We start from the raw sequence: 24,598 nt of genomic DNA, 5'->3' as shown, positions 1-24,598 counted from the left end.
AACCTGCGTCTGCTGCATTGGCATCTCCCACTAAGCCACCTGGGAAGCTCTTAAAGAGCAATACTATAATTATAGCTGGTCATGAATGGTGTTCTAGTGCAGCAAACGGTAAAGCCTATTCTAAAAGAGAAAGAGTTGATGTACAAGTGTTAGGCTAAACCTGCTACTTCACGAATATGATCTTTGGCAGCACATCTTAGTGGGACATTCAGGTGTCTTAATAAGTGTTCACTGAGGTCAGTGAATTGTCCTGCTTTCCCCTATGTTGAATAACTCATAAAATATTTACACATGAAGTCTGACAATGGGATGCTGTTTGAAAAGACAGCATTCTATAATTGAATGTAATTTTATCATAATAGGTAGGAAGAGAATTAGAGAAATAAGCTTAAATATCTCCTTGAAAAAATCCTGAGAGAGCACCCCAAACTGTTCGTGTATTTCTGCTGATATGGCTTGATTCAGGATGCTCAGGAGACATCTTACTTGAAGGAATTAGGAGAGAATAAGTTGGTCCCCATGGGCTTCCCTGGTAGATCAAATGGTAAAGAATCCACCTTCAATACAGGACACCTGGGTCCAACCCCTGGGTCAGGAAGGTCCCCTGGATGAAGGGAATGGCAACCCACTCCAGTATTCTTGCCTAGAGAATTCTATGGACAGAGGAGCCTGGTGGGCTACAGCCTGTGAGATTGCAGAGTCAGGCACAACTGAGCAACTAAACACACACACACAGAAGCTGGTCCCCAAGACCAGTAACAGCATCAGCCTTGGACTGTCTTTTCCACGTGGACCCTGGCAAAGAGTGTAAGGTATAGGAAAGCCTCACTCCTTGGGGGACCCTTCCTTTTCAGGATGACTCCTTACTTCCCGGACACTGTGCCTTGTTTTATCTCCCCCTGTCACTACTCTTGAGAGAATTCTTCAACCTTTGATAAGGATGCGGATGGCTCCGCTGCTCAAGATGAACTGCATGAAGGACCCCTGCTCACTGCATTTAAATTCAGTGAAACCAGTGTGTGAGGGCCCAGCCTTGGGCAGGAAAGTCCATTCTACTTCTTGGAAAGCCCTGGACCATTAGCACAGGGCTTCCACTCCCATCCCCACTGGGAAGGAGCAACATGAAAGCCAAACATGTGCATCTACACAGACGGGGAGGAATGGGCTAGCTACACACACTGGGAGGGGTAGAGGTAGTCTATCTGCACACCGGAGAGCACAGCCATGAACACCCACGGCGGGGAAGGCAGTCGCGTCTCATAGTAGATAAGCCAGAAGAAATGGGCAGAATTATGGAGACAGAAGACCAGAAAGAGACTAGGAGACAAGAGTTAACAGTGGTGTGGATTTTCTCTAAAACAAGAATAATCCCACCTAGAAGTCATATGTGTGTAGACACCTCTCACACACACTGCTGGCCCCTGCAAGGGTAGGGGCTCCCGCCACACTCCCAGCCAGGGCTGTGACCTGTGTGGCTCCTTCAGTTGCATGCAGAAGTTTCTGAGAGGTGAAGGCCGCCCACACAATCGGAGCCCTTGCCCTGGGGGATTACAGTGTATTATAATATCTGACTCAGAAACACACCAGATCTTTCTTTTCACTGTGGCATTTTTTGTGTGCACCAGCAGAACTTTTGGAAAAAGTATTACTTTCACTTTCAGTAGCTTTTCTGCAGATTCTAGTGGAAGGGTGGTGAGCCAGGAGTTTTGACACATTTTCTGTGAGTTACATCCTTTATTCAGTCGTGGGTAATAATCCGCTTTCATCCTTCTCCCCACACTGCTCTGCGAGGCAGAGCTGCTGCTGCTGCTAAGTCGCTTCAGTCGTGTCCGACTCTGTGCAACCCCATAGACAACAGCCCACCAGGCTCCCCCATCCCTGGGATTCTCCAGGCAAGAACACTGGAGTGGGTTGCCATTTCCTTCTCCAATGCATGAAAGTGAATGTGAAGTCTCTCAGTCGTGTCCAACTCTTTGTGACCCCATGGACTGCAGCCTACCAGATTCCTCCGTCCATGGGATTTTCCAGGCAAGAGTACTGGAGTGGGGTGCCATTGCCTTCTCACCATGTTATATTATATCGCCTCCCCCTGTTGAGAGAGAGAAAGAGAAACGTGCACAGAGATGAGAGAGGGGCTTGCTGGATGGATATGTAGCTTTTGAATAATTCACTAAGGAAACTATTTTCTAAGGACCTAGTGCTTTATAAATAGACACTGATTAATCATTGTACGAGTGAGTGAGCAAATGAAAGAAAGGACACACAAATGCCTGCACAATGGATCTTCTTTGTTTGTGCCTCTTAAAATGTGCTACGCATGGACCTGGATATAAACATTTATTGATTTATGTGCTTGCTTGAATGTATTTTAATAACTTACTCTGATGCCAATTTGTAGCCTAAGTTTAAAGTGAATTATTCATTGTTGCAACGAATCATAAGAGAAGTGCTCTTCAGTTATAGCTGTCCAGGGGCAAACAGGCAAAGGCAACGGGACCGTCCATGACAGTATGCTTGCAGCGTTCACAGGTATAATATATAGCCAACGCAGGAAGAATGCCGTTCTTTATTACCCAGGAAGTTGTACGTTTATGTATTTATGGAGCTTTAGGATGTGTTCGTGTTGGTTTAAGGCTGTATAGAAAGCAGTCAGCTTCACCTCCTAGAATTCTCTCTGCATACTTACAATTTCTTTTCTCCAGCTTTTTTTATTATTATTTTTCACCTTTGAATATTTAAATACAAAATGTTTCACCTGGAGAAAATTTTCTCCCGTTGAACCACAATACACTCCTTAAGCTGCCCAGGTGCAGGCTTGATGTAGCTGCTCAGTGGATGGCTACATAGTCCCAGCTCTGTCAAGGAGCAAATGGAAATACAAATATCAACCAGCCTTTTTATTTAAAAGTGTTTTGAGTTCTGTTAAATTGTCACGACACAAATATTTATTTGGTGACTTTATTCACATAACTTGAGAATGAAGCTAAGGCTGTGTAAGTGAGAAATGTTCTAGAACTGAACAAAGCAAATGTTCTTTAACAAGCTCGGATGAGAAAGCAAATCATTAATTTGAAATAGTGCTCTATTTTTCAAAATCTAAATCTTAAAATATTTCGCAAAGCTCATTGGCTGTTTTCATTTAGAAGCCTTGTAACTCACTGGACCTGGGAGCAATAGCCCCCAATGAGAAGGAGCGCCCTCTAGGGGCAGAGGCCACAAGTGCCGGAGTCAGAGGTGGCTGGACTCAGGTCCTCCGCTGCCACTGAGCCTGACAACACCGCGCGGGAACTTAGTGCCTGAACTTCAGCTTCCTTGTCTGAAAAACGGGAGTTAGTCATGCTTTCTTCACAGGCTTGTGTCAGCGATGAAATGAGGAAAGCACTTGACTGCACATGTGCTAAGTCACTTCAGTTGTGTCCGACTCTTTGCGACCCTATGGACTGTAGCCCACCAGGCTCCTCTGTCCATGGGACTCTCCAGGCAAGAATACTGGAGTGAGTTGCCATGTCCTTCTCCAGGGGATCTTCCTGACCCAGGAACCAAACCTGTATCTCCTACATCTCCTGCCTTGGCAGACAGATTCTTTACCACTAGAGCCACCTAGGAAGCCCCATGTACCAGGTACTAAATGCCAGGTACAGTGTCCTAGGGACAGCTCTTACCCTCAGTTTGTAGTTGTTTATAGCTAGGCTTCTTTGCTGCTGGTGATGTGTTCTCAGCACAGACTTTCCTCCAGTGTCTTGAAAGTAGACTGAATGCTTACAAACTTTCATGAAAGCCAGCCCTGAAAATAAAGTCGTAGGCTCAGAACAGGTAACTGTTTCTGAAGGTGAGTATAAAGACTATCTGTGTCATTAATTGTATTGACCTTAAACCTTGGAGAGAAGCAGGCTTGGGGAGTTGAGGATTCAAGTGGGGAAGAAACACGTAGCAAACTACGTTTTTGTGAAAGCTGTAATAAATGGTTTACAGTGTTCTGTGGAAAAAAGGAATCCAAATACACGAGGATTTATTTGTTGTTTCTTTTTCAGCAGATTTTCTCCAGGTGAAACATTTTGCATTTATTTAAATATTTAAAGGTGAAAAGTAATAATTAAAAAGACTTGGAGTCTTACTTGAAAACATTAAGAATCTATCCCCCAAACTTACAAAAATAACATCTGTGGCCTCAAACACAGAGCTAGGCACCACACACTCCTGCTTTGCATTTTGGGTGAGAAAACAAAAGCCCAGACCACGGAGGGGTACTTGTTTCAGGTCGAGTCCACTGCATTCTCTACACACCTCCCTGATCTGCTCAGACTTGCCCCCAGCCCCAACTCCCATCTAGCCCCTCCCCAACAGGAACTTGCTACCAGATTCTAGCACCTCTCCTGAGAAGTTGTCAAAACACAAGCTGTTCTCTCTGCAGGAAGACGCCACCCTCTGCCCCCATGTCGCCGCCTTGGAAGGACTGACTGACTGCCGCAGACCGTGCCACTTCCCGCCCCCACCATGGGATCCGAGGGAAGCTTGCTGATCGAGGGACAAGCACATATCATCCTGCTGGGGAGCCTGGCATCTGTGGCCACCTTCTTCCTCATCACCTTCCTCATCTTTCTGTGTTCCAGTTGCGACAGGTGAGAGTGACGTGTGTCTACTGGAGCCTTAAAATAACACATTCCTGGGAGCTAGAAGACCTTCTGTATTAAAAAGCCTGTAATGGATGGCATCCCACTGCACTCCTGTGATTAACTGCCTTCTCTCCTGCAAAGGGGCCCAGGACACTTTTTGTTAGCTCAATGAAAGGCCATTTTGGTTTTCCCGGGAAGCAACTGGAAGAGACCTTATATATGGAAGCCCTTATATATGAAACTTCCCAGAAGGAACTTTTTGCTGTTCTCATGAGCACACCCATGTCTAAATTTATATTGTCTTCTTCCATCTGTGGACATTTGGAAATCTAAGCACGATGTGTATTAAACACACTCTTTTTTGCTACCATTTGAGAGTTACTGAGAATTTTTGCTGCTCTGTAGCTGTGGAGGGGTCATTTTATTAAAGACGTGTAATCTAGAACTGCAGTTTCTTAAGAAACAGATTTTTCTAAAAGAGAAACATTCTGTGTATGAAATAACCATCTTGTCTTATTTTAGAATTACACTTCTCTCTCTCTTGACTCCTTCATATAAAATGTGTAACCCTCCCACCAAAAAAAAAGTGGCGGGGGTCGGGGTGGGGGAAATCTTTGCTTGGACAGAAACAGAGTCCTTCCGAAGCCAGAGTGATTTTCCAGGTGTTCAGACATTGTTACAACATATGCTGCTCTCTGGTAAGTTGGCTGCTGCTGGGGCAGCCAGTGCAGACCAGCTGGCAGCCAACCCTCCTCCTTAGTCTTCTCAATAACCTTGGAAGAGAGTTGCCAAGTGTCATTTAAAAGTCTGGATATGGCTTCCTGCACTGACGTTTCTGTCAAAAAGAGAAAATCTGGAGTCCCTGAACTCAAGTAGTGCTGGTTCGGACCCAGGTATCCTGAGCTGGGATAGCATCCAGCTGGCCAGGAAGATGAAGAAATAAGACCCAGGAGGAGAGGAGTGTCAACTCTCCTGGGCCTGGGAGGGCCTGTCTGTAATTATTTATGCTCCCGCTAGGTGTCACTGTTGCCTTATACATCTATGGGAAAGGTAACCTCTAGTACTGATGGCTTTCTTTAGCCTCTCCTGAATAAAAATAAATTCTATTTTTACTGGATGGACTTTTCCATAGTCTGGAAGTACACATGACTCATCCTGAGAGCATGTACCCTTCCCAACAAGCCAAAAGTTGTATTTTCTTTATTTTCTCAATCCCCTGGCAGTGTGTGACTTTGCAAAGACTGAATTAAGAAAAATGAAGACATGAGAACTGTCTGGACTTCCTTAAAAAAAGAAAGAAAGAAAGAAATCATCCCAGTATTCTAGATATAAAGTTTCTACTCAAGAAACTTCCCCCAGTCCTCTTGTTAACTTGTATTTTCTATTCCTGGAGGAAGTGGGGGCAAGAGAGCTGGCTAGCCCCTTGCTAGGACTTGACCCCCTCAGACCCTGCTGCCTGCAGAGGAGGGGTAAGTTGTCTGGCTTCTGGTTTCTCAGTAAAATAAACGCGGTTCTTTATCAAAAGAGAGATTTAAGTATTGATACAGTTTGGATAGGAAAGGGGAGTGTATGTTTGATTTTAGGTAGCACGTTGGTATTACAGCCACGTTTCCTTTTCTGTTTCAGAGAAAAGAAGCCAAGACCGCACAGCGGGGACCATGAGAACCTGATGAACGTGGTGAGTGTGCATGCACCTGTGTGTGTGCACACGTGTGTGCACTTTGAGGCAGCAGCCACTTCTCTAAGCAGGTCCCTGCAAGCTTACAAGCTGAGGGCAGCAACTCAGCCAGAGATAACTGGCTGCCTGGGCTGAGCCCTTGTGCTGGAGGTTTAAACTCCCCGTGGCTAGCGTGTGTGCACGCTCAAGTCACTTCACTTGTCTCCGACTCTTTGCAACCACTGCTCGAAAGATGCTCAGATAGTCCCAGCTTACCGCAGGGATGTTTCTGTTTCGCCTCTGCCCAGCTCCAGCTGGTTTATTAGTTGGCCACAGCTGTCATAACAAAGGACCGCAAGCTGAGTGGCTTAAATAATAAATTTATCATCTCAGTTCTGGAGGCTAGAAATTCAAGATCATGGTAGCAGCAGGCTACAAGGCCGCGTGTGTTCCAGGCTGCTCTCCTAGCTTCCAGTGGTGGAAGCACCTGCCTTTGACAATGCTTGGTTTGAAGACTCTGCCCTCACTATCATATCTGTCCCTGTGACTCTTCATACCATCTTCCCTCTGTGTGTATTTATGTCTGTCCAAGTTCCCCTTTTAGAAGGCCTCTAATATGATCTCATCCCTCATCTTAACCTGTTTCATCTGCAGCAACCCTGAGTCCATAGGAGGTCAGTTCTGAGGTATTGAGGGTTAGGACTTCACTATAGGAATTGGGGGAGGATGAAAATTCAACCCATAACAGCTGATCAGTAAGTTCACAGGAGCCTGAGACCCCCAGCATCCTAGATGGCCTGGCCCAGTTTTCTTGCTCTGTGTCCTACAGGGTCCTGATAAGCCCCAAGGGCCTCTGGGATCCACCCAGGTGAGGAGCAGCTTGAGTGTCCTGGTCCCACCTTGTTCCGCTCAGGCCTGTGCCCTTAACTGGCTGAACAATACTAACAGCTGGGGCCACCCTCGTATTGTTGTTGTTGAGTCACTGTGTTGTTGTTGAGTCACCAAGTCGTGTCTGACTCTTTGTGACCCCATGGACTGTAGCCCACCAGGCTCCTCTGTCCATGGGATTCTCCAGGCAAGAATACCGGAGTGGGTTGCCATGCCCTCCTCCAGGGGATCTTCCCAGCCCAAGGACTGAACCCATATCTTCTGCTTGGCAGGTGGATTCTTTTCTGCTGAGTCACCAGGGAAGCCCCTGCCTTCATATACGCAGGATAAAACTATTAAGTTGCTTCCTCTCCTAGATGTAATTTTTCAAGAACAACTGTAAATCTGTCCGAGGAAGAAGGGGCAAAGAGGAACGATGGATGAGTGAGGGATCTGGAGGTGAGGTCTGGAATGAAAAAAGCAGCCAGCAGTCAGGTTCCGAGCCCCCCAGCAGGCGCCTCCAGTCCCGGGCGCCCTGCCCTGTGAATGTGGGAACTCTTCCAGCCCAGGCCAGAAAGTGGTCAACTCTCCTCTCCTAGGAGCCCCTGGGGTCCTCCCTTTTGTCTCTGCATGCAGGTGGCTCACCCACCCACCCCTTCCCGGCTTCTCAGCACCGCCCTCCCTCCTACCCTCACCTTGTCATGCCCACTGCAGTCTCTGGTTGTCTGTGTCCCCACTTCTCACCTGTCCCCAACAGCTCTGTTAGATTGTGCCCAGAATGTAGGTAGGGGAGAAGTTGGCACCTCTGCTGTAGCTTCGCACACACACAGGCCCAGGGGTGACCCAGGGGAAAGGGAGTCCCCTTTCATGGGATTGAAACAGTTGATTCCCCGTAAGTTTCTGGAGCATGATGAGCATGAGCTCCGTACTCTATTATTATTTTTGTGATTTAGTCACCAAGTCGTGTCCAACTCTTTGTGACCCCATGGACTGTAGCCCACCAGGCTCCTCTGTCCATGGGATTTTCCAGGCAGGAGTACTGGAGTGGGTTGCCATTTCCTCCTCCAGCGGATCTTCCTGAATTAGTGATCAAACCTGTGTCTCCTGCTTGGCAGGTGTTCTTTACCACTGAGCCACCTGGGAAGCCCTCTCTGTTATTATTTCGTTGCCAGTCAGGAGTCAGAGAATTTGAGAAGCCAGGTAGCCAAGGTTTGTGGTGCTGTTTACATCAGAACTTCCTGTGTGGACTCCTGGAGCCTGTCAGGTGTAGCCACCTGGGTCCTGCATGCACTCCATGAGCGGGATTGGGGAGCAGACCGTATCAGCCGTGATTCAGCTGCTACGTCAGACAGGCGGCATATTTCAAGAAATACGTGACCTAGCAACTTACTTCCAACTGTAGCTCAGCCTTGTGTATTATGCCCTGTATTGTCCACTTCAGCCAATAAGCCCAGTAGAAAATGATCAATGCCATTCTTCCCCCAAGGGTCTTGAATTTGTTAGAATAAGGAAGGTTTGCAGACCTAAGTTTTAGCACACAACATTTTTTGTGAACCTTCAAGTGGAGACTTGGCTGATTATGAACATCTCAGATGTCAGTGACGTTTATCTTTGATCAGATTTAAGACTCTTCCCTTCAGATGACAAAGATGATGTTTTCCCTTGTTTTCCTCAGCATGACACACCTTTGAAAAGGGTAACATTTCTGGCATCTCTGGGAGAAAGATGAGGCCGCTATCTGCTGGCGCTGATTCTGATCAGCCCTGGGGCCTTCCCGTCCCACCTTGCCTTGAGCTAAGAGACTGACTCCCCTTGACCTACTGTAGCCCATTTGTGATCTGGGAAGGGAAACTCTGTGGGTGGCAGCCTCAGAAGATTCCCAGGACAGCTCTGTCCAATAGAACCTTCTATCAAGATGCCTCGGCTGCACTGACAGAATGGCCACTACCCACATGTGGCCGTTGAGCCCTTGACATGCAGCTAGTCCAACTGAGGAACTCCATTTCATTTCACTTCACTTAATTTGCATCTAAGTAGCAGATGTGGGTTTTGTTGTTGCTGTTTTAATTTTTAGAAAAAGCCATGGATGGAATTCCCTGGTGGTCCAGTGGTTAGGACTCCATGCTCTCACTGCCAAGGACTGGGATTCAATCCCTGTTGGGGAACTAAGCTCCCACAGGCTATGCAAATGAATAAATATAAATAAAACAACAACGCAAAGGCATGGCTATTCCCCTCTGCCCCGCAGTCTGACTCGCTTGGCTCCTCTGTTCTTGCAGCCTTCTGACAAGGAGATGTTCAGCCGCTCTGTCACCAGCCTGGCCACAGATGCGCCCCCAAGCAGCGAGCAGAACGGAGCACTCACCAATGGAGACAGTAAGTGCCGCCACAATTCCAGCTTTCCGGGCAGGCCTCATTACCTGCGAAAGGACTAGAAATGTAGCTCAGAAAGGTCAGAAAATGTAGCTTGGAACACCACCACGATTACCATCATCATTTCTTTATAACACCAGCTCACTTGCCTGCATGACCTGGATGGAAGTACCTGGGAATTAATATCTTCCCCAAGGCAGCCCTTCACCAATGAGTGGTACAAGGAGGGCTCCCTTGTCCCTTGGCTGAGATAACTCGTAGGCCTGTTTATTGCTCTGTTTTTCCAGACTCTTCCTGCAGGATTTGGCTCTAGTCACATATTTGAAGCTGCCTTATTAATGCAGACTTTATTGGCTACATTATCCACTGTATTTCTTACACCTTTCAATAAACCGTTCACACATGAAAAAAGAAAATGTAACTCAAAAAAACTAGGAAATGTGTTCTTGCTCTCCTTTTGTATTACTGCCAGTTTTAGCAAAAAAAATATATCATTTGGATGAAAAGTTAGTATCTATGAATTGGCTGCTGTGTGCCCTCACTCTAAGATCTGAATGTTTGTGAACTCATGTACGCTAACAACTGTAAGATTACTGTTACCTATAAGATTATGTTACTAGTATTACTACTGCTCTGTAAGGTGGAGATTATTACTGTCCTCAGTTTACAGATGAGGCAACTGAAACATTGCTGCTGCAGCAAATTACCACAAAGTTAGTGTCTGAGAACAGCACAGATTAATTTACAGCTCTGGGTATCAGAGTCTGAACCGGGTCTCCCTGGGCTAAAATCTGTAAGTATTGTCCAGCCCAGTAGCAGCAGGGTAGCATTTCCTCCCCAGGTTCTAGGGGAGAATCTAGTTCCTCGCCTGCTTCAGCTTCTAGAAGCTGCCCGAGTTGGTCCAGGCCTTTCTCTCCATCGTCAAGCCTCTCTCAGGCTCTCCTGCGTCTTTCATGCACAAGTGTTAGCTGCTCAGTCATGTCTGACTCTTTGAGACCCCATGGACTGCAGCCCACCAGGCTGCTCCTTCCATGGGATTTTCCAGGCAAGAGTACTGGAGTGGGGTGCCATTGCCTTCTCCGCAGATACTCCTTAGGGACACTTATTTCTAGCCTCCTCTCCCAAAGAGAAGCAGTCTTTTTTTTCCAGAACAGGAGGTAAGCACTTTATTCATTCTTTCACTCATTTCATTTTTCATGTAAAAACCTAGTGAGATCAGCCATACCATAGATACTATTCTGGACTCAGGGTCTTAGAGAACCCCAGTTTAGTCAGTAAAAATAAGTAGGTTAAAAAACTTAAGTGTTTTTGCATAAGTTTTGTGTATATAGGCTATATATAACAAAAATATAAAGTAAATACATATGAATATTCCAGTATAAATATATGTTTAGGTATACACTGGCACTTAAACACACACATATATATGAAGAATATATAGTATATGAAGAATATATAAGACACAGTCAATTAACAGCTGGCTCACTACAGTGTAGGTACCTGCAGCACAGACTCATTGGACATCACTGATGAAGGATGTATCCAGCACTTCAACTGTCCCTGGCACCTAGTAGGCACTCAAAAATCATTTGATGCAAAAGCATTCACAATATTTAAAGTAATTATCCTCCAATTAAAATAAATGGACTAATATAAAAAGTCATTTGATTAAGGCATGACTGAATGCCTCCACAGAGTTACATTTCTGCGGCAATCTAAGAATTTCTTGTTTGCATTTTCTAATTTGAGGTAGAAATGTTGGGGTGTGGGAGGGGCAGTGAGATGGAGGGAAAAGCTTTAAAAAGGCACAGGGTCGGCGGACCCTTTGGGACACCGTTTTGGCCACAGTCTTGCCCCATGGTTTCCATCGTGTCTGTCAAAGTGACCTGTGAAGGAGGATGGCTCCCAAACAGTCCCTCCAAACAGAGGGTGTAGTCACCATGCATGCCCCCCTTCTGGTGCCCAGCACCGCGCCCCCCCCCCCCCCCCCCCCCCGCCCCCAGTCTGGCCCCTTGCAACATCACATTCATCCTCTGGTCACTTGAACACTGCCTACAAGAAGCCCATCAGGAGTAACCACAACTGTTGTATAATTGTGACCCAAATTTACAGCCAAGACATTTTATTACATACTGTATTAGAAAGATGTAGTGGATGGCTTTAGTTTACACTGTGATTGAAACAAGAATGTGTGTTAGTTGCTCAGTCATGTCTGACTGCTTGCGACCCCATGGAGCTTAGCCCACCAGGCTCCTCTGTCCATGGAATTCTCCAGGCAAGAATACTGTTGTGGGTGGCCATTCCCTTCTCCAGGGGACCTTCCCAACCCAGAGATTGAACCTGCATCTCCTGCATTGGCAGGCAGATTCTATACTGTCGGAGCCACTAGGGAAGCCCAGATTTCCACTAACAGTCACATCATGTACAATTTGCAACCTCGAGTCTAATAAAAAGCCAGCACCTTGATTTCACTTCACTTGACATTATCCGAGTCACTGTAATAATTCTATAAGGAAGCGTCTTTCTCCACTTTTAATGCTACTGCTGCTTTAGTTCTTTCAGAAGACAGCACGGTGACCTGCATGCAACATTATGAGGAAGTCCAGACCTCGGCTTCAGATCTACTGGACTCCCAGGACAGCACAGGGAAGCCGAAATGTCATCAAAGTCGAGAGTTGCCCAGAATTCCCCCAGAGAGCTCGGTGGACATGATGCACAATGGGAGAAGTGCAGACGGGGAACAGGGTCTGGGGATGGAAGGACCCTATGAAGTGCTCAAGGATAGTTCCTCGCAAGAAAACATGGTGGAGGACTGCTTGTATGAAACCGTGAACGAAATTAAGGAGGTGACGGCAGCTGCCCAGCCAAGTCGAGGCCACAGCGGTAGGTCGAAGTCAACTTCCGGTGTGAAAGAGCTTCCGGGGCCACAGGCCAACAGCAGAACAGACTTTGCCGAGTATGCCTCGGTGGACAGAAACAAAAAGTGTCGACAGAGTGTCAACGCGGAGATTCTTCTTGGAAATTCATGTGATCCAGAAGAGGAGGCCCCGCCTCCTGTCCCCATGAAACTCCTCGACGAAAATGAAAACCTTCAGAAGAAAGAGAGTCAAGCAGGAGAAGAGGGAGCTGATGAGGGGACCAGTGAAACCAACAAGGTGGGCTTCTGCAATTTTGTTTTCAGAGCTTTGGTCCCGATTGGGAATCTAGCTAAACCTGGGCGTCTGTTTGCATGGTATTCTAAGAAATACATGCTGACATCTTCACATGCATTGAATGGTAAAAACTGTTTTCATGTAAGCTGTGTTTGAATTTTTTTACCCCTCCAAGTAATAAAATACTGACAACTCATGCTTACAAAATATTTCTGCCTTGGCACCTTGGAGATTTTCCAGTTTTAGCATCATGTCTAATTGAGGCCAAGTATTATTTTCTTCATTTTGAAGACCAAAAACAAAAAAGATGAGACTTTGCTGCCCATTTAGCCTCTTCTGCCTTTTGCCATCCCAAGCAGTGGGGTGATTCCCACCCCTCCACCCAAGGTCCCAGAAATCAGACCCCAGGAACAAGCCCACAGGTGCTGCTGGGCATATCTGGTTATGTACAGACTTTTATAGGAGTCAAGTAAGAGATTTTATTTAACAACAATTTCTAAACAATAACCTGTGACTCTTAAGTTTAGATGTTCAACCGAGCTCTAAAATGCAGTAAGAATCCCTGAGCCTTCTCTGTGTGAGTCCCATGAGCTGACATCTGAGCCACAATAGCTTGGAATTCTCATCTCCTGCTGTGAGCATTACCTTGGGATTTTCCATTCTCTGCAGAGACAACAGTAGGGTTCTCTTCTCAGGTTTCGGTAGGAAGGCCGAGTAGGGGCTAGTCAGTCAAGAGGAGCCTTAGAAAACTTGTGGAGTTCATGATCCAAAGGGGAGCCCTAGCTAAGGTTATATGTGCGTGCTAAGTCGCTTCAGTCATGTCTGACTCTGCGACCCCATAGACTGTAGCCCTCTAGGCTCCTCTGTCTGTGGGATTCTCCAGGCAAAGATACTGGAGTGGGTTGCCATGCCCTCCTCTAGGGGATCTGCCCGACCCAGGGATGGAACCTGTGTCTCTTCTGTCTCCTGCATTGGCAGGCGGGTTCTTTACCACTAGCATCACCTGGGAAGGCCTTATTCCGGGGGGTCGTTCCGCACAGTATTCTCTGAATGCATTTGTTTTTCCTGTTACCCATGAAGGAAGCCGTTGACAACACCAGTGAAGTGTTTATGAGCATATTTGTTAAAGGCAAAAATGCAGCCCAATTTTTTTCCCTTTGTATAACCAAAGATAATAAAACTAATGTGAAATTTATGCTGTTTAAAACAGTTAAACCTTTTTTTTACTTACAAGCAGTTGATAGATAAGAGAGTTGATGGTCTAACCACTGCCAAGTAAGCAATTCTCCAGATGTCACATTAGAAACTGGAACTACCCATCTGGGAACCAGATTACCTTTCTGTAGAAATATAGGGATGAATGAGCCATCGTTTCCATATAAACCATTCTCATTTTAAGTGATTGGGAGAACTTGAAATGCTTACTATTCATGCATTCATTTCCAAAAGGTTTTAATGAGCTTTCCCACTGTAAGCTGCAAGATCTAGGTGCTGGGAATGCACTAGTGAACAAACATATAAATGAACAAAAATCTCTGCCCCTGTGGAGCTTACATTTTAGGTTAGAAGATAACATAAATATGTATGTAAGTAAAGTCTATTTTATATATATATATACATATATATAAAGTGAAGTCACTCAGTCGTGTCTGACTCTTTGCGACCCCATGGATTATAGGCCACCAGGCTCCTCTGTCCATGGGATCTTCCAGGCAAGACTGCTGGAGTGGGTTTCCATTGCCTTCTCCAGGGGCTCTTCCCAACCCAAGGATCGAAACCAGGTCTCCAGCATTGTAGGCAGACTCTACCATCCAAGCGGCCAGGGCAGCCCCATATATACATATGTATTATATAGATAACATCACTGACTCAGTGGACATGAGTCTGAGCAAACTCCAGGAGATAATGAAGGACAGGGAAGCCTAGCGTGCTGCAGTCCGTGGGTTCAAAAAGAGTCAGACATGACTTAGTGACTGAACAACAAAATTATATCTTAGAAGGCTTTAAAATACAAAGGAGAAAAATCAGAACAGAATCTGGGGGACTGAGAAAGTTGGGTAGGAGCACAGTTGTGAGGAGAGTGGTCAGGGCATGCCTGCCTTTGTTCAAAGGGCCATTTGAACAAAAAATTAAAAGGAGTTGAGAGAGTGAGTTGGTTCATGTTTTGGGGAAAGAGCAAATGAAGTAGAGGGAATGGCCAGTATGAAGGCCCTGAGGCCAGAACATGCCCAGCCTCTCCAGGGACGAGGAGGGTATAGGTGTGGCTGGAGAGGGAGAGCAAGGCTAAGAGGAGTTGGAAGAGAGATAACTGGTGGCCCAACCCTGTATGGCCTTGGCTTATAATCTGAATAAAATGGGGTCGCTTGAAAGTCTCGAGCAGGATGACTTCATCTAGGTTTAAGAAGGATCCCTCTGATGGAGTTGACATTCACCCGTGAAGAATGGAATCAAGCAGACCAGTTGGGTAGCCATTCTAATAAGCAAGACAAGAAACACTTGTTGGATCAGGGTAGGAGCAGCAGAAGTGATGGGAGACACTAAACTAGAACCAGGAGATTTGTTGATGGGCCAGATGTGGATGAAAGGATGAGGAAACAGTGATGCATCCAGGGGGTGGCCTGAGCCCCTGGCAGCGTGGGACTGCCATAAATGGAAGTAGAAGGACCGGGGGCCAAGCAAATTTGGGAGTTCGGGGCTGGACATATTGGTTTGAGATAGATATTGGTTGTCCAAGTAGCAACATCAGAGAACAGCTGGATGGAGGAGCAGGCTTATAAGGATAGGCTGGGCTGGGCTTGTACATTTGGAAGTCAGCAGCAGAAATTAGTTTTTTCAAGCTGACATCGGGTGAGATGACTGCATGAGTGTGTGTGAGTTCCAAGGACACAGGTCCAGGAAAGAAAGAAGCCAGCAGGAGAGAGGAAAATAGGAGAGAAAAAGAGGAAAATCCAGTGTCCTAGAAGCCAAGGAGTGAGTGTTCAGGGAAGAAGGGGTGACCCTGCAGCACACAGCAGGTGGATCAGGAGAGATCAGTGACACGGTGGTCATCGGTGTCCTGCTCAAGAGCAGTTTCTTTGGAGTCTAGGAGGCAGAAACTTGGACTGAAATGGGTTTAGAGAGATAATAGGAAGAGAAAAATTGAGTGCTTTTTTTATTTAGACATCTCTTTCAAGAGGTTTTGCTATAATGGAATTAGTAACAGAACTAGAAGGGTGGGCTGATTTGGTTTGGGTTTTAGAATAGAAAATAGCCTGTTTTTATGTGGATGGGGATGACTCCATAGAGGGGAAAGTTGATGTAGACAGAATGGAGTGTGGCTGGTGCTTATATCCACGAGTGGGTGTAAGGGGTCAGGGTCTCCTGCACAGGAGGAAGGGATCGCCTTAAGGTGGAGCCGGCAAAGTTCACTTGTGGCAACGGGCAGGAAGGAAGACACATGAGTGCAGAGACTGGGGGTGTGATGGGAGAGGTAGACGTTTATAGAAATTTCTTTTGATTCCTTTGGTTTTCTCAAGGTCCTCAGCTAGGGACGAGGTGCTGGGGGTTTGGGGAGAGAGGAGAAGATGTGAAGGCGGCAGCTAGGAAAGCAGGGGCCAGGAGGTAGAAGCAGGTGTAGGGAGATTCAGAGAGGCATTAAGGACTCACTTGAGGGGTGAGTTCTCCAGGGACCAGGGAGGGAGTGGAGTACTTCAAGCATAACAGTGATGGTTGACCATGGAGCTTGAGTTTGATAGGGTAGGAAGGAAGGACACGGAGGAGAAGTGAGACATGGAAAAAAAATGGTTGGGGGCCCCACAGTTCTGCAGGCTTGTTGGAACTGGGTTATGGGAGGAGTAGGTGTGAACAGTGAGTGCTGGTCTGAAGGGGCCTGCAGGGAGATGGGATAGTGGGGCTGCTGTGGTTTAGGGGAAGAGGGGCTGAGGTGCAGACGGAGCAGGGAGGTGGGGCAAGGACGTACGGTCAGTGCAGGGAGGTCAAGGAGTGGGGGCCGGTTTGGAAGGATACAGGTGGGTTGAAATCAGCAAGAATTCAAGCAGGAGAGAGAGGTGTTAGAGATTCAGTGAACCCAGAGCCAGAATCACCAAGAAATGAAGCCAGAAAATGTGGGTTGATTTCTCCAATAGTTATGAAAAGTTTCCAGATGACTTAAGAATCTTCCTGATGACTCGTGCAAACTAGAAATAAAAAGTTTAGGGATTTGACAGACACCATGGTATTTTTTTCAGTCAGTTTTTCAACCTTTCATTGATGATCAATCCTTCAGTAATAATTACGAATTGAAACCATAATCTTCATAATCATTTGGTTTTTCTGTACCTACAGATTCAAATTAAAAAATTAGAAGAAATTTATCTAATGTAATATTGCTGGGTATGTACAATCATACTTATGTGTTTATTCCTGAGGTCCTTTATATAATTTCTTTGTAGAAAATAGTTTCTTGTCTAAAAATCATTTGAAAACATTTTTGTAGATAGTTGCATCAAAGCATATGCCCCAAAAAAGGTTAAATTATTGACTATAATGATTTATTTTGTTCTAACAGAGACTTAGTTCATTGTCGTACAAGTCCCGGGAAGAAGACCCAACTCTCACAGAAGAAGAGGTGAGTTTTGTTACTTTTAAATAATCCAAAAGCTCTTGTAACAGAGAATACCACTTCCTTCCTTAAGTAGATGCTCTGTCATGTTACCCTTCATCTGAGAAAGCTGAAGCAGGCTCTTAAGCCTATGGTTGGAGATAGGAGTTGGTGATGTTGGCTTTATCAAGGTTCAGAGAAAGTAACTGGGAGATGGGAAGACAAGAAAGGATAAGATGAACAAGGAAGGTCAATAGGGAAGAAGGAGAAGACAAAAATAGAAAGGGGAGGGGAAGAAAGAGGAATGAGAAGAGAGAAATGTAAGTGTGTGAGCTTTAATCAGGGAAGAGTTTCCCATTAGAAGGAAGTTAATAGTGGGTTGGAATATGCAGGGAATTGGAACAGGTGGGTGTAGAGAATTTGCTCCAGGCTGGGAGACAGAGGAAGAAGGGCTTAGGCTTCTGGGAGACAGAGAGCAGGGAACTTCAAAAAAACTTCCAGACTGGAAGTAGGGTTAGACATGGCCACCAATGAAAAACAGTGATGCATTCTCCCAAGCACCGGGGCTTAAGAGTCATGGGTTAAACTTTCAGCAAAGCCAGTGTTTATGGGATTTTGTCAAGCTAGATTCAGAGCCGAACACCGTAATTTGTCTAGCTACATAAAGCCTCTTTCTGGCATGCCTAGCTTAGTAAATTGGGTATGTGTACAAAAGCAATGTGGGCTTTCCAGGTGGTGCTAGTGGTAAAGAACCCACCTGCCAATGCAGGAGGCGTAAGAGACACAAGTTCAATCCCTGGGTCATGAAGATCCCCTGGAGGAGAGCACGACAGCCCACTCCAGTACTCTTGCCTGGAGAATCCCATGGACAGAGGAGCCTGGCGGGCTACAGTCCATAGGGTCACACAGAGTCAGACACGACTGAGGTGGCTTGGCACGCACACACGCAGAAGCAACATACACGTGTGACGTTGCCCAGCCCCACCGTGTTTCCTCCAGGGAGTGGAACTACCATCTATCTACCTGGTTGCAGAAGCCAAAACTCTGGGGCCCTCCTGAACACTGCATTTTCCTCACTGTCTTCAGATTCAGCCAGTAATCAGGCCCTTCAGTTCCACCTCAGAAGCTAATTTTCATGTTCCCTCCACCCCTGACCATCTCCACTGGGCCCGCCTCCATGAGACTAATGCAGGGCCCTCCTACCAGGCCCGAAGGGGTCCTGTGCCTCCTCCAGCATTTTCCACTGTCCTGGAGCCATCCCATTGGGGTAAGAAAATATTTTAATTCCCTGGCAGTCCAGTTTTTAGGACTCAGTGCTTTCACTGCTGAGGCCATGGGTTCAGTCCCTGGTTAAGGAATTAAGAGTCTACAAGCCAGGCTGAAAAAAAAAATATAAGAGATCTGGGAACTAATTCTTTAAAATAAATTGAGACTATGTGAAATTTTTAATTACTTTTCCTCTTATCTTACATTTGTTTGTGGCTTTTGAAAAAAGGACCCTGTTATACTGATGAATGTTGAACATAGAGTAAAGAACTGTGACTCCCATGTATTCATTCTAGGAAGATGATTTAGGAAAAATAAATACGGAGATCACTTATTTTTATATTCATGTGATATAATGTTAGTCCAGACTGAAACTGAGACCTGAATTTTAAGTACTATTATCCTAATTTAACAGAATGATGGGGGAAGGGCTGAATATAAAAAGAAGAGAAATGAGGAAAAGAGGGTAATTTATGAGAACATAATAACAATTTACAGACTGAATAATAATGATGAAAGATGTTAAAGAGAAAAATTGCGAAGCTAAATAGTAAGAGGGCTTGAAGAGAAACCTTTTATTTATACAAAATAAAAGTAATAGTCATAGGAGACATATATTCAAAAAGAATATTAGAAGACTTGAGAAATGTTAATAAGATTTCAAATTTACAGTGACACCCTCCTGCACATTTGGTTCATGCCCAGGGATAATATTAAGTTGCAAGTTAGTGAAAGAGCCTGTAATTTAAAAAAGAAAAGACTGTAAAAGCCAAGAAGGCCCAAGAACTTACAAAGAGTGGAGGCCATATGACAGAACCATGGGGAAGAAAGGACGAAGAGAAACAGACATGGCCCAGCTCTCACTGTTACTCTCACAGATAAAGGTGTGTTTGTCTTCCTAATGTTACCGCTGAAGGTGAGGAATAAATATCCGTGACACCGGCTCCCTTCATTACTATCCATGCACCTCAGTTGTGTCTAGCTCTTTGCGACCCGTGGACTGTAGCCTGCCAGCCTCCTATGTCCATGAGATTCCCCAGGCAAGAATAATGGGGTGGGTTGCCATTTCGTCCTCCTCCAGGGGATCTTCCCAACCCAGGGATCGAACCCGGGTCTCCTGCATTGCAGGCAGATTCTCTACCTTCTGAGCCACCAGGGAAGTCCCTATCATGCATGACTCACCCCTTTATAATCTGTCCACATTTTTGGCTCTGACCACCTTTTAAATAAAGTTTCATGTGTTGGCAACTTGCTACAAAAAGCAGAGGCCTTGATTTTTATTCTTCTGAAATGGAAAGCTACTCTAATTCCTCATTTTGAAAGGAATTTTTTAGTTAAAACCTCTCAGGTGAGAATGTTCATTTAATATGCATGAAAATGGTTAAATCAACAGGGCAGGAGTTTCACAAAGATTATTTCTCTGACTCAAACGCTTTGGATTGTCAAAGCCTGGCAAATGCCAGCCACCAGCCTGTAGGGAAAGTTCTCATGCAAATGACAGTTAGCATGCGGCAGGCGTGTCTTAAGAAGCTCTGGAGGCCAGCTGGAAGCTTTCTGCCCAGCATGTGGATATGTGAGAGCAGGACATCTCCCTCTGCACTTGCAAAGCCAAGCATCTGTCAGGAAGTATGTTCCCTTATTTCCTGGGTGTTTTAATACATCAATCGCTGTGCAAAGATAACTGCAGGTAATGAAGGATGTTTTTACTTATTTCCAACCATGACTTCTAACAATAAAACAATACCCTTCCTCCCAAATCTCCTAATCAGTCCATTTTTGTATCGAAGAAAATGATACCTCTCCCGATATTTGTGGCTTTGTTGATGTTGTTCAGTCGCTCAGGCATGTCTGACTCTGCAGCCCCACGGACTGCAGCATGCCAGGCTTCCCTGTCCTTCATCTCCTGGAGTTTGCCCAAACTCATGTCCATCGAGTTGGTAATGCCATCCAACAGTATCATCCTTTGTCATCCCCTTCTCCTCCTGCCTTCTGTATTTGTGGCTAGATGAGGTGTATTAGTGAGACTGAGTGGGTTTGCTTGGAAAACAGTCTGTTCTTCCCAAAGGAAAGAGTGTCCCGTAAGTTTTTGTCTTTGGTGCATGAGGGGTACAGTCTTGTCTGACTCTCCATGACCCCATGGACTGTAGTCCACCAGACTCCTCTGTCCATGGGATTTCCCAGGCAAGAATACTGGAATGGGTAGCCATTTCCTTCTCCAGGGAATCTTCCTGACCCAGGGTTTGAACCCCTGTCTCCTACATCTCCTCAATGGCAGGCAAATTCTTCACTACTGAGCCACCTGGGAAGCCCATCCCCTAAGTTGATTGTCTCTCAATATCATTTCTGAGTTGATTTCATATAAGAATGAATTTTCCCACTGAAGAAAACTTAGCCCCATCTCTGAATGTCTGTTTAACCAATAGTATGCAATGAAGTATTAATTTAAAAACTAGTGGAGGGGTGGGATGGTAAGGAAGATGGGAGGGAGGTTCAAGAGGAAGAGGTATACCTATGGCTGATTCATGTTGATATTTGGCAGAAAACAATGAAATTCTGTAAAGCAATTGTCCTTCAATAAAATTAATAAATAAAATCAGAAAAAAAAATAGTGGAAAGTGATCCTCTGACAGATATTATGTATACTGCCAACCAGCATCCAGAAGCTACTGTTTAGACTTTTGTGATGCGGGCGGAGTGGATTATACAGTCTGGTGCAGTGGTTCTCGCACTTAGTGGGCATGAGAATCAGCCCACCCCCAGAGTCTGTGACTCAGTGGTTGTGGGGTGGGGCCCCAGAGTTTGCCTTTCCAAAAAATGTCCAGATCCTGCTGCTGCTGACTTGAAGCCCACCCTTTTGAGTATCACCAGTATGATATATGTTTTCTATCCTTCTTTATAAAGCAGTCAGAACTTTCCTCAGGTGAAATATCATTGTGATAAAGAAATAGAATAAAACCCGATGCTGTGGTCAGGTCCTGGGGGTCTTGAGCTGCCCACTCTACCTGCTTGCCTCAGACCCTCAGCAGACCTAGAGAGAACCTGGACTTCATAGAATTAGGCTACTTACCAAGTTACAGATGACACATATAATTGTTCTGTTATGTACTCCAGGATTAGCATAGGTTGTAAAGAATTGGCTTCTGGGTGTATATTCAAAAGAAATGAAAACACTATCTCCAAGAGATATCTGTACTCCCCTGTTTATTGCAGCATTATTCACAATAGCCAAGTCATGAAAACAACTTAACTGTCCAACAACAGATGAATGGATAAAGCAAATGTAATCACACACACACGTGCATGTACACGTAACGGAATATTATTCATCCATAAAAAAGAAGAAAACCTTGCCATTTGCAACAGCATAGATGGATCTTGAGGGCATTGTGCTAAGTGAAATGAGTCAGAGAGAGAAAGACAGATACTGTGTATTCTCACATAGATGTGAAATCTAGAAAAGCCAAACAAAAATAGAGTAGAATGGTGGTTGCCTCAGGCTGGGGACTGGGGGAAATGGGGAGATGTTGGCCAAAGGGTCAAACTTCCATCTATAATAAGGTCTGGGAATATAATACAGCATGGTGGCTAGAACTAACAAAACTGTGTTATATACTTGAAACTTAGAATAGAGCTTAATATTATCACCACACCAAAAATATGGTAATTACAGTAAAGAGGTTGTTAACTAACTTTATTGTGGTACTCATTTCACAATATGTGTATCAAATCATCATGCTGCACACCTTAAACTTACATGTGTTGTGTGTCAATAATATCTCTGCAAAGTTTGGGAATCTGAAAAAAATTCTTAAAGGGACCCACGCCCCATAGTCCCAAGAATCTAGCTTGTCACTAAAAGGGGGAAGGGGGATCAAGCTCGGAGCTTATTTATTCACTTTCCCCTTTGTTTTCTAGATCTCAGCCATGTATTCATCAGTGCATAAAAAAGGACAGCCAGGGAACAAATCAGGACAGTCGCTTAGAGTACCAGAGGCCTCCTACACCTCCATGCCAGGAGCCGCTCCGAGGTCCCCCTCTTCCTGTAACGATCTCTATGCCACTGTTAAAGACTTTGAGAAGATGCCAAATAGTGTCAGCACACTTCCAGCAGCAGGCAAGCCCAGTGAGGAGCCTGAGCCAGATTATGAAGCAATACAGACTCTAAACAGAGAGGAAGAGAAGGCTGCCCCAGAGACCAACAGTCACCATGGCCTTTGCCCAAAAGAGAATGACTACGAGAGCATCGGGGACTTGCAGCAATGCCGAGACGTCACCAGGCTCTAGCAGCCTGAAAGGACCCAGCTAGCATAGGACCAGCCGGCAAAGCCAGAGCTGCTGCAGAAGACAAGAAGCGACGTCGGCCGCACTTCATATGCTGCTTTAGGAAAGGAAGACGATTGGAGGTGCCAGAACTGCTTCTCAGTTTGGGGAGAAATGAGATGGGCACCCTGCTGCCAGGGCACTGGCATACCCAAGCACACCTGCGTCATGCAGCCGCACCCTCTGGAAGGATCCTGGCTGTCAGTGATCTCACCCTCTTCATGAAGAAAGCCACGCAGTAAGGAAGAATGACAGCTCACCTGCCTGAAACACTGCCATTCACAGGAGCTGGGTTTCTCTCCCTCTCCTTTTTGCTGCCTGCTACTGATAGTAAAATGAATGGCATTTTTCTCTGAAATCTTCCGATTTACAATGGTTCGTTCCAAGGATTTTCTCCCACCAGGCTGGGCCTTTGCCTTCAAGTGGGTGTTTTCCGTTGCTAAGAAATTGTGGTTGCTATTTCCAGTCTGCTCCCCAGCCCCTTCAAAGAGCTGCACCTGGGAACCCGAGCCCCCAACCAGTGGAGAACCCTGGGGACACCCCTTGAGTTTCCGAGCTCTTCATTCCTTCTGATTTGGGCACTCCATGTCAGCAGCCTCTTCCAAAGTACTTGAAGTCATTGTTAGATGCTTTATTTTATTTTTATAGTCAATATGGTTTTTCTCCCCCAGTGTTTGAAACTCTTCAGAGTCTTTTCAGTATTTTCAGAGAATATCATGGTACTTCTGTACTTGTTTTAGTCCAGCTCATTCTTCCAAAACAGAGAGCCTTAATCTCAATGTTGGGATACAGACCACGTGTTTGGGTGGCAGCCGCTGCATCCATCTCTTCCCAAGGGCTGTGGACTTGAATGTGTATTTCTGATGATCTTTGCTGCCACGCTGACGGTGCAGGAGTTCATACGTGAACTGCTCCCCTAAGGTAATCTATTTGAGATTAAAATATAAACATTTATTTTTGTTATATAAATTTATAAGGTATTTTATGTTTAATGCCTAATTTCTAGAAACTGCCAGATAAAATATATATTAACTATTTTGCTTTGATGTACAATGATTTATATTCTCATTTTGAAAAGACACCATGAAGCACATAAGCTTGTACCAGTAGTTGTTATCTTTTTTCTAACCAAGTGTTTAAAACATGGAAGGTTTTTAAAGACGTGACTTTTCAAATGGTACTTGGAGCTCTTGGTCAAAAATCAGCTGACTCATTGGAGAAACAAGTGGAATAAACATAAAGGATCATTTTCAAAGGTTTGTGGTGGGCAATAGTGAAATATTTGAAATGGTAAAAATGGAAAGAGGAACAAGTATGACTACGGATGACTGACGATTAACCTTATGAAAGTATTATGATCCCATTAAGGTTTAGCTACGTTTTTGAGAAAAAGGTGATGAATTCTGTAGCCTGGTGCTTGCACATGTAAATTGCCTGCTGGGATTTTTTTCCCCCTTCATTTTATAAAAATCAGTGGCTGAAATAACTCAGATTGAGAGCTCAGCCTGGTTTGAATTTAATCATCTCTTTAGATTTTATAAGGCCGACATTGGGAAACTTGTTCACTTTTCATTTTAAAAGGAACCTGGTTGAAGTGCTATTTTGTAGTGTGGGCTACAGAAGAGAAGCTTTTCCTACACTGTAAAGAAAAAAAAGAGCCAATTATTCTGTACCGCTGTGACATCTGCGACTTTTCAGATTGAATAATCTTACTGTTTTCACTCATTAGGACAAAGAATGCAGTTGGGAGGATGAAGCATCTTGAAAATTG

At 45.1% G+C, this 24,598-nt stretch overlaps 1 protein-coding gene across 1 annotated transcript; it reads left to right on the top strand.

The window, feature by feature from the left end:
- Nucleotides 1-4,479: 4,479 nt before the first annotated feature.
- Nucleotides 4,480-22,791, top strand: PAG1 (phosphoprotein membrane anchor with glycosphingolipid microdomains 1). The gene is made up of 6 exons (XM_052652008.1): nucleotides 4,480-4,619; nucleotides 6,240-6,291; nucleotides 9,417-9,513; nucleotides 12,064-12,665; nucleotides 17,209-17,268; nucleotides 22,423-22,791. The coding sequence occupies exons 1-6, from the start codon at nucleotides 4,495-4,497 to the stop codon at nucleotides 22,789-22,791; spliced, it is 1,305 nt and encodes a 434-aa protein (XP_052507968.1). The 5' UTR covers nucleotides 4,480-4,494.
- The last annotated feature ends 1,807 nt before the right edge of the window (nucleotides 22,792-24,598 follow it).

This window comes from Budorcas taxicolor, chromosome 14 (genome assembly GCF_023091745.1).
Source record: "Budorcas taxicolor isolate Tak-1 chromosome 14, Takin1.1, whole genome shotgun sequence".
NCBI classification, from domain to species: Eukaryota; Metazoa; Chordata; class Mammalia; order Artiodactyla; family Bovidae; genus Budorcas; species Budorcas taxicolor.
Note: the sequence above shows the minus strand (reverse complement) of the source record. Positions and strands in the feature narration are given on the sequence as shown.

Bases quoted from the DNA above. Each gene is read 5' to 3' on its own strand.
- PAG1 (XM_052652008.1), top strand. From the start codon at position 4,495: ATGGGATCCGAGGGAAGCTTGCTGATCGAGGGACAAGCACATATCATC. The intron at 4,620-6,239 runs GTGAGAGTGACG...TTTCTGTTTCAG, and splicing joins CTGTGTTCCAGTTGCGACAG to AGAAAAGAAGCCAAGACCGC. The intron at 9,514-12,063 runs GTAAGTGCCGCC...CTGCTGCTTTAG, and splicing joins AGCACTCACCAATGGAGACA to TTCTTTCAGAAGACAGCACG.